Source organism: Callithrix jacchus, chromosome 5, assembly GCF_049354715.1.
Source record: "Callithrix jacchus isolate 240 chromosome 5, calJac240_pri, whole genome shotgun sequence".
NCBI classification, from domain to species: Eukaryota; Metazoa; Chordata; class Mammalia; order Primates; family Cebidae; genus Callithrix; species Callithrix jacchus.
This window is the reverse complement of record NC_133506.1, coordinates 122,227,388-122,237,802: the sequence shown is the minus strand read 5'-3', so window position 1 is coordinate 122,237,802 and position 10,415 is coordinate 122,227,388. Positions and strand designations below refer to the sequence as shown.

General features: G+C 36.8%; 1 protein-coding gene across 12 annotated transcripts in view; it reads right to left on the bottom strand.

Moving 5' to 3' along the window:
• Positions 1–3,118: 3,118 nt before the first annotated feature.
• Positions 3,119–10,415, bottom strand: part of HELZ (helicase with zinc finger) — a 175,833-nt gene continuing 168,536 nt past the window's right edge. For all 12 annotated transcript variants that reach the window (XM_078374466.1, XM_035301579.3, XM_078374468.1 and 9 more), the window contains 2 exons: positions 9,882–10,134; positions 3,119–4,387 (listed from right to left, as the gene is read on the bottom strand). In XM_078374466.1, the coding sequence (XP_078230592.1) occupies positions 4,053–4,387; positions 9,882–10,134 (588 nt within the window). In that variant the 3' untranslated portion in view covers positions 3,119–4,052. The remainder of the gene's footprint in view (positions 4,388–9,881; positions 10,135–10,415) is intronic.

Sequence of the window (10,415 nt, the reverse complement as noted above, 5' to 3'; positions counted from 1 at the left end):
AGGGGATGGTGAGCAAGAAATAATGTCTAGTAAATCATAAATTACTACCATTGAGGAGCTGGAGGGAAAACGATGGCTAGCCTACATAACATTGAAAGCACCAATTTGTATCCTTCAATACATTTAAAGTTTTAATCTTGTATTTTTATAGATTGTTTCTGGGATTCCCTTTTTACAAACAATTCCACTATAAAACAATGCTACAGTAGGTGTCTGTTTTCAAATGATATTTCAGTAAGTCTAGTTTTCTTAATAACAATGATTAAAATACTAAAATTTATCTTCAAATTGTTCTTCACACTCTGACTCTTAACCAAGGTGGCTCACTGTAGCTAAGGGGGCTAGGGATATATCTATTATGTCTGCAGCTTTGCTCGAGATGAAAAATATTAAACACATAAAATCAACTACACGAGAGCAACACAATACTATATATTAATTATCCCAAACTTAGGAAATTCAGTTAGCTTTCTCAGCAACTCCAATGCTTCCTTAAAAAGGAGAGTATTTTCACAAATAGGTCTTGGAAATTGCTATGTTTAATTAGGTAATGCTTATTCAGTGAGAATTCTGCTTATTTTACTTATTCTGCAGTTCTCTGAACTGAAAAGACCAGTTGATGTTTACATCCAACCTAAACTTACTCTAAAAACGGATGATTAAAAAAAAATCTACACAAAGCAGTTTGTTATTTCACGTGTAAAAAAAAAAATGACCTGGATAGAAAGCCTATCTGTGTGAGGAAAGAAAAATTAAGGTGATGTTAGTTTAAATGGTCAATAATTAACTACCGATTAATCAAAAACAAAGTTCTGCTGTAACAATTTGGCAAAACATACGCCCAAATGACAACCAAAATCCCCTTTAAAAACACACCAGAAAATATCCATGCTACATGGATTGGGGTTCTTCAAATCATAACAAAATATTTTTAGATCATGAAAAGAAATTTTTCAGCATCAATGCTCTACTTTACAAACTCTATCATCCAAAATAATGTCTTTAAGTTTAAAAAAAAAAAAAAAGGAAAATCTCAGGTAGCACTAAAATTAAAAAATGAAACAAAACATTCTGGAAAGAAAAAAAAAACTTCAGAGTGATACAAAGGACAAAGATGTAAAAAGACGTGAACAATTCACCTCACTTAGAAAAAAATCTGAAGAAAATGGAAGCTGGTAATTCTTGGTTTTATCTGAGAGCTATCATCAAGTTTTCTGGAAAAAAATTTTATGTACATATATACATATACTGTACATATATATGTATATGGAAGGGTTGAACCTAGTATATAAATTATGTTTCATAAATCTGATGTATGGGTACTTGCTACTACTACTCAAGTAATACCCAAAGAATATCAACTGTACTCAGATGCCATGCCTCATTTTGATGGAAACTTGCAATGACTCTTACAGAAGACTTGCTCAAAATGCTACAAGATACTATGCGTAAAGAGCAGGTTCTTTAAAGCACGGTTAGAAAGATGGCATTCGTAATGCTGAGGAAGAGTAAGCTTGTTGGAAGTCAAAATAAGCAATTGATGCAGAATCTAAGACAAGCGTCAGAAGGAAGCAACATTTGAATCCTTAACTGGCTATGCAAACAATAAGGGTATGAGGAGCGCTCATATACTCACAGCAGAGTGGTGAGCCAGTAAGTAGCTACTATTTTTAGTTTTTAGAAATAACTGCTTAGAACAAATATGTCATGACAACTTAATAGCTTCCTTTTCCAAAGCTTCCACCATCAACATATTTATATAAGGTGATGGGGTCCACATGTGACCCCCATGACCCTTAACTAAATATAAATATAAATAATTAAAAAACTGCTTTTTAAAGATTCAAGTATAGAAAACAGAAAATTAAGCAATTACCTCATGACAAGGGGTTACCTGAAAGCCCTGACTTGACAGTTCTGTCTTCATATTGTAAGAATGCTTTTGAACATTTATCTAGCTTGCACTGTAGTCCTGTATGTTGGGGGCTGGGAGCTTGGATAATCACTGATGAGAAAATTATTTTCCCTAACATCCTCAAATCAAAGAGATCTAATTTTCATTCGGACTACATCTTGGGTTTTGTCATAGACTTAAAAGTACATAGCTACGTGGCAAAACTTTTTCTTTTCTTCCTTACTAAAGTATGTGGAGTAAAATCTGACATTGCTCAATGTGGTGATCTGACATCATACAGAGAAAGCATGGTGCTGTAACTTGCTGGCTCAGTTTTCCAACTGTGATTTATGGTAACCATTAACACGTCTGCAGCTTACAGGTCTGTCTGCCACCTTACACAGAGACCCACAGCCTGTAATGCAAAGCCACACACAAATAAACTGCACTCTTTGCAGAAAAGTAGAGCTGAATAAAAGAGGCACACGGTGTTCATCCTGGAGCTTGCTAACCATTAACCAAAGGCACTCTTTTATCCCATGCTGTCTGAGGATGAAAAGGGGTTGTAGCTGGCCAACATAAACTAAACGCCAGTCACTGAAGAAATGTCAGTAGTTTTTCTTTATCCTTGCCACTTTTCATCCTGGTTTTAAAAATGTACTCTGATTACGGGATAGACTATTAAATGTGGTCTTTCAAAAACCTGTTTTTGAAGGGATCATCAGGAAGACTGCATTCATTTGAAAGGTTCCCCAGCCTCATCTTAATTTTTTTTTAAGTTTATATTGTAGTTTCAAGGTATCTCTGAAATATAAAAGTAGTATTACTAGATCAGGAAAATGATAAGGACATATATTGCTTTAAATGTGTGACAAGACCTTCAGTTTCAAGAGGGTAAACATTCTCCTTTGGATTTTACCAAAATTCATTCAAAACCATTTTAGACAGTAGAATATTTAAGATGGCTATTTAAATTTTATATTGTATACAAGTTCAATAGGGGTATTTTAGAAGAATCGAAAGACATGAAAAACAGGGGTAGTTTTCTGCCCCAGATTTTGCTGAATTTTGATACATTTTTGACAAACATATTTCTTCTTTAATGGTGTTCCTCAAACAAGGCAGCTAGCAAAATATTTGAATTGCCACATATAATGTCACATTTTAATGTAAACAGCAAATAAGGTACCAAAATTTTTACTGGAGGAATAAAGACCCAAACCTTGAAGCGGCACAATTCTTTATACCACTGGAGAAGAGGGAAGCCAGGTTACAAACATTTACACATGCATAGTGAGAAAAAAGAATTTTACTAAATTCACGCATTTTTAAAATAGTTATCAAGTCTACTAAGCACCAACAATCCTAAAAATTTTTCAGCTTCTTGATTTGTTTAAAAAAAAAAACACACACACTATCAAATTAACATTAAAAACAAGCTTGAAGTGTAGCTTGTCCAAAAATAACTAAGTATGCCAATGTTTTTTTTCACATTTCAAAAAACAGTGGCATACGAAATATGCCTGCAAAGAATGCCTTTAACTCTATCCTATGGTGGATGGAGATTACAACAGCACATCATACATAGTCTAAAACTATAAAAGTTTTAGAATGCAGCATCATGTCACAAAAAAAAAAAAAAAAGGCTGATAAAACTTAAAGTATTTAGAAGATGCTGCCCCTTTATTTTAAAAAATTTTAAATGAATTTAAGCAAAAATAACATACATTTGTACATCAACTGGCCATTTCTGGTACAGAAACCCAGCATATGGTAATATTATTGAATAAATGTAAATGCTACTTACAATTTTTTTTCTTTTTAAATATATTTTAGACAAAATTTTTTTTTCTTTTTTTTTATAGTTGCACAATTAACCTCTTGGCTGCTAGCTTGATGCAAACATGTAACAATACACAAATTAAAATTTTTTTTTTATTCTACATAAAAGCTGTCAAAGTTTTGACACATCGAAAATGCAAAATAATGGAATATACTTAAAAAATTAGTTGTAAGTCTAGCAGCAAAGCAATTAAGTGAGAACATACTTAATATTAAAACAAAGGGAACTGTGCATCTATAGATGAAGTCCAACTACCTTTATTCTAGTGATAAAAACAGAAATTAAAACATTCTCCCTTGAGGGAAAAAAAAGTGATTATTTAAAATATGAGTAAAAGCCATTGCTGCCGGATGAGCTCCCCAGGCTCAGTTCCTGGAAGAGAGACAGAGGGTCGCTACTCTTCTTGGCCTGCTCAGGAGGGGGCCTGGGCTTTGGAGGGGCCCGCAGAGCACTGGCATAGGACATGGCAGGCTTGCCCCCTGCAGAGCTCTGGGGGCTACTGCTATTGGCCGACTCCGCGATCTGCTTGTTGGGCATGAGGGGTGGGAACTGGCCGAGATGCTGCAGCACACTGTAGTTGAAAGAACTGGACACCTCGAGGTTCTCCGACTTCAGTTGATCCTCAGAGGGTTTGACAGTCTTGGGTGGAGCTAAAACCATAGAAAGTGACAGTGATTTAAGGGTGAGCCCAGCAATGTTCATGCACCTCATTCACTCATTGTGTCAGAACTGGCTTTGATCTCCAGGAACTCTGGCAGTACAGCCACAAGGACAGACACCGTCTGCCACAGAATGCTGAAATCACAACACATCCAACCAAACATCTCTATCCTATAGACACGTAAAACAGCGATGAGAAGTGTAATTAATAGCTAACATATAAAAACTAACGTTCAAATCTGAAGGCTTGCTGAGAAATAAAAAACTAGTTTGTGTAACTGCAGACTTTGATATTTATCCTAGTAATCGCTCATAGTTTGTAAACAGGCACATGTTCTCTCTTAAACAAAAAGAAGCTGCATATCCAGACTCCTGGTCCAAACAGCTTTTATTACTGAGCTAAGTAATAGTACCATGGGATTCCATTTGTTTAAAATGCTGCCCTTCCTTGTATTATATACTGAGTAACATAGAGTAAGGTGTGGGTGTGGGGGCTGTAAATGATTTCACATTTCCTATAATCTGCCTTTCAAGGTCCCTTAAAATTTGAATCCATCCTTCCTAACCAATTTTATTGCTCACTAAACCATAGCTTGCTTTCAGATAATTGCTTTTCTTTTCAATCTTCAAAAAATTTATATAACATTGTACTGGATTACAAACATAATACAAATTCACTGAGGACAATTCATACTTCCCAATACCAGAGACAAGTCTTAAGTTGTTGTTTTATTTTTCCCTAAGTCCTTGATTTAGATTATTTCATAACTTACTTAGGTAATGTCTCATATTTAGAAATGTTCATTATCGCCAATTTTTCTCTTCTATAGACCGAGATGCTCCAGGTAAATATTTCTCAATAGTCATGGCTGCTTCCTCAGGGTAAATGCCTAGGTGTACAGCAGGATGTACAAGCCGTACAAATTCACGTACTTCATGGTTACTTCCTCAGGATAAATCCCTAGGTGTACAAAGCTTCTGACAACTGTGGCCAAACCGCTCTGCGGGAAGATGCCGCCCATGTGTACTCAGCCAGCCATGTTTGCCCATGGCCTTACCCTATCAGAATACTGGGATTATTACTGTTTAAAAGTTAGCCTATTTTATTAAGTACATCATGATCTTGCTGTGGTTACAATCTGCATTTTCTTGATAGTTGGTGTGTATGGACAGTTTTTCCTGTTTATTACCTATTTGCAGGCTATCTTTGTCCATTATTCTAGTGGACATACTATTCTACTGTTTTTTCCTATTATTTTGTAAGCACTTTTTACATGTGAAGAATATTATTCTTTTCTCATATGTTGCAAATATTTTTACCTGTTTCGTGATTTCCCTTTTAATTTTATTTATAATGCTTTCACTTTGTCAACAAATGTTTCAGATTTTATTAAGTAAATCCATGAACTAGATCCTATGTGAAGTCAGATACATATTTACATCTTTTTGTGAACCTTTTAGGGTTTCTTGTTAAATTAAAATGTTATCTATCTGTAATTTATTTTGTTATCCAGCATAAGGTAAAGATATGACTGTTCATTTACTTGTTCCTTGGTTACACAATTAATCATTCACTGAATAACATCCTGTCTATTCAGATCATACTCTTATTATTACTAAATTCTTTTGTGCACTGAAGTCGGTATCTGGGCTTTCTAGTCTTCCTGTTCCACTGATTTGTGTTTCTATTCCTGTATCAGTATTGTTTACGTTTTCTGTGGCTCTGTAATAAATTGCATTCTTTGCTCTTTGAGGTCTTCGTCCTTTATTTTCCTCCTCTACCTCTTTTCAAATAAATTCTGAATCTTCTCACAGACTTTCTATTTAATTGAAAAGGCTGGGAAGTCATGATCAGTTCACTTTTCCTGCTTTTGCACAGGTTGCTTCTCTTATCTGGAATTTGCCCATTTACCCATCCAAAACCTTAAAGTGCCATCTCAATGCAATAAATGTTTATTGAGCACTTACAACGTACTCACTGCTGTGCTAGACCTATGAAAGTACGCAGTTGGTTAGAGCCGCCCTTCATAAACTTGTATTTGATTGTGGAAATAATATACAAACCCACAGCACGGCTAAATAACAATGGAGGTGGGACAGTGAATGCTGATAGGTCCTAAGGGAGTTCTGAGAGAGCCAGGAGGGAATTTTCACAGGGAAAATGAAACCTGGGATGAGTCCTGAAAAATTAAACAGACGGGGAAAGACTAGGAGAGCAAAGAAGACACTGATAACAATCTCTCCATTTTTGTTCTTTCTCAGTTTCCTATAGGTACAGAAACCCCACCCATCACACTAAGCTTAAATTGATTCTCCTACCTCAGGCTCCCAAGTAGCTGGGATTAAAGGTGTGTATCACCACGCCCAGCTAATTTTTTGTATTGTTGGTAGAGACAGCATTTCACCAGGTTGGCCAAGTTGGTCTCAAGCTGCCGACCTCAGGTGATCTGCTCGTGTTGGCCTCCCAAAATGCTGGGATTATAGGCATGAGCCACCGCACCCGGCCTAGTTTTAAATGCTTTTATATAAATAAATACTTAGAAAATAATAGCTTAGAGACAGTTTAACCTAATGCCTATGTCCTTATCTAACCACAAATACAAGACTGCTTTAATTAATCATGTATATATTCCCAATAAGAGAAAACATTCTCTGAAACTATGAATTTCACTAGTCTTACAACTAATATTTTTCAAAATACACATCTCTATCTAATCTAAAATTTTCATCTCATGCATTAAAAGAAAAGGTCTGCTAAAGTATGTCTTGTCACTAGGTAAGTGAACAGAAACTAAACACACCTGTGTTGGAGGAGCTATCCCCACCCCGCGCAGTGCAACTGGGTCACCCCCTTAATTGCACAGAATCTAGTTTCATTATCTTTTTTCTTCAATAGCATTTACTAACAGCTTACAGTGTATTCAGTGCCAAAATGAGAAATTCAACATTTAAAAAGGCCAAAGATGGGGTTTCTATTTCAGGCTTACAGTTTAACTGTAAATTGATATCCATATCAAACACAATGATCTTTTTAAAATTTCAAATCAATATAATATAAAGTTTTCTTCAAGCTCTAGAAATGAATCTCTAGCTTCAGTAAGAAGTTTCTCACGTAATTGTTTTATATCTGTTACTACTACTACAATTCTCTAAAAATAAAAAATTGATAAGAGGTTGTGCTTCAGGACACTCATGATTTTGAATTAATTTTTCAATACTTAACTAAGTGATACTTTCAACTAAAAAATACTACAGCATGTCTCCAAGCAATGAAGAAAATAATGACTTTATATTTGCAGAAGAGATACTATAAATGACATGAGCATTTACTCAGGAACTTTCTACCTCATCAGCTTGGGTCAGCTTTTTATTGATTTTGGCCAAAAGCTATCCTAAAACTTAGGTTAAAAAAAGAAAAAGAAACAGAAATGATGTTATCTTAAAAATAAATTATAATAAAACAACCAAAAAAGTAACAAATTACCATCACTGATTTGTAATGTAGATGTTTGCCAGGAAATTCAAATATGATAACGTGAGTGAGTATATCTATACTAGACCTTACAAGTGACCAAGCAGGCTCACGCCTGTAATCCCAGAACTGGGGGAGGCCAAGGTAGGTGGATCACTTGAGGTCAGCCTGGACAACATGGTGAAACCCCGTCTCTATTAAAAATATAAAAATTAGCTGAACATGGTGGTGGGGGCCTGTAATCTCAGCTACTCAGGAAGCTGAGAGGCAGGAGAATCGCTTGAACCTGGAAGGCAGAGGTTGCAGTGAGCCAGGATCACACCAGTGCACTCCAGCCAGGGTGACAGAGTGAGATTTCGTCTCAAAAAAACAAACAAAAACTGACAAAGCAGCCAGGCACAGTGGCTCATGCCTGTAATCCCAGCACTTTGGGAAGCTGAGGTGGGCAGATTGCCTGAGTACAGAAGTTTGAGACCAGCCTGGGAAACATGGCGCAACCCTATCTCTACAAAAATAAACACCAAAATTAGCCAGGCATAGTGGCACGTGCCTATAGTTCCAGCTACTTCGGAGGCTGAGGCAGGAGGATCATTTGAGCTTGGGGTGCAAAGGTTGCAGTGAGCTGAGACTGCACTACTGCACTCCAGTCTGGGTGACAAAGTGAGACCCTGTCTCAAAAACAACAACAAAAAGACAAAGCAACCCGGGGCAAAATACAGCAGCTTACTCATAACAGATACTAAAGAATGTCTAAAGATTATAATGACAATGTCATTTGCCAGCAAATCAAAGCAAAAGCTTTTAAATTTTTTTTTTTTTTTGCCCTACCACGTCTATTGTTCTAAAAATATGCTTGCGTGGCACATATTCAAAAATGGGCCAGTTACGGAAACAACAGATTCACATATTAAAGATGAACAAAATTAGTTCCAAATACAAAAGTTGATGCTACTGGGCAAAAATTCACCACATGAAGATCTCAGACTTGTTCACAAAGATCATGTCTACAGCATACAAAGAGAAGGAATCAGAGAATTCAAGCAGTATAATTAGTTTCTTTACATTCACTATAAAAAAGGGAACAGAGGAAAGATAAAAGTGCATTCGTCTTTAAGGCTAAAGAGGCAGACTCTAGACTTTCCAACATATAGTACAAGTTTAGAGTGTCTTACCCATTCCTATCCCTTTCTATGCCTTTTTGCTTTTTAGCCATGGACTTCCACAGTTTATCAGAATATAAGGAATAAACACAGGATTCCTCAAAATGTTAGACTTTACTAGTCTCTCTCGTAGCCAGACTCTGTTATATAGCAAATTATCAACATTTTACTGACAATGAATCCTTGAAAACATATTAATCTAAGCAACTCTCACCCGCTCCCCTAAAGGAAAAAACCAAAAAGTAGAAAACAAACTTTTCCCAAGCAAAGGTGAGTCTATCTATTCAGAGACATGTTTTAAGCCCCATTTCTTCTTTCATTTAATCACAGGTCAAAATGATCAGTTTCTATATACGAATAGATCTACTAACCTTCCAGACTTAAAATTATCGGCCTGGTACAGTGGCTCTCACCTATGATCCCAGCACTTTGGGAAGCCAAGGCGGGTAGATCACCTGAGGTCAGGAGTTCGAAACCAGCCTGGCCAACATGGTGAAACCCGGTCTCTACATTACCCAGGCTTGGGTGTGCATGTCTGTAATCCCCGCTACTTAGGAGGCTGAGGCAAGAGAATAGCTTGAACCCAGGAGATAGAGGTTGCAGTGAGCTGAGACCATGCCATTGTACTCCAGCCTAGGCAACAAGAGTGAAATACTGTCTCAAAAAAAAAAAATTATATATATATATGGAATCAATACAGTCCTAAGTTGCACACCTATGAGATATTGGCATTATTAAATACTGTTCAGTGATGATAATGAAAATTGGGGGTAGGGGGTGTAGAAGAAAAACTCCACAGATATCTGGGAACTGAGGAGTAGAGATTAGTTTTACCCACCCACTCTATCTTACCTATCAACTCTCTGGGCTGAGCTGTCCTGCTGGATCCATTGCACGGAATGTTCTGATAGGGAGTAGATGAGGTGCTGTTTACCCAGGACTCCGGGGATGAAAAGTTGAAAGAAGATTGGTTACTGTGGTCCTGAAGCTCTTTACACTGAGCCAGACTGTCTTGAGGAGTGCTTACTTCTTCAGAACAAGGTTGAACTGAGCTAGATGAGATTCTTCTTTGGTACAAGGGCCGACCAGGTCCTCTGGGCTCATACTACACAAAGAAAAAGAGCATTTCATAAATCCATGCACCTGTGCCATAGTCCTTTCTTTTTACTCCATAGCAATCTCACTACGTAAAGTAGAAATTCTCCAGAATAATCTGTGACTGTGAAACCCTCCCTCCACCCTACTTCCAACCAAAAAGAAAAAGAGGCGGGGAGGGGGCAGGCTAGGCTCTTGACATAATGTCGGAACACCTGGGCTCAAAACTCAGTTCTGTTCCTCACTGCATAGTCCTGACAATACATGTCTGATTTCCAATTCTGTTTTCTT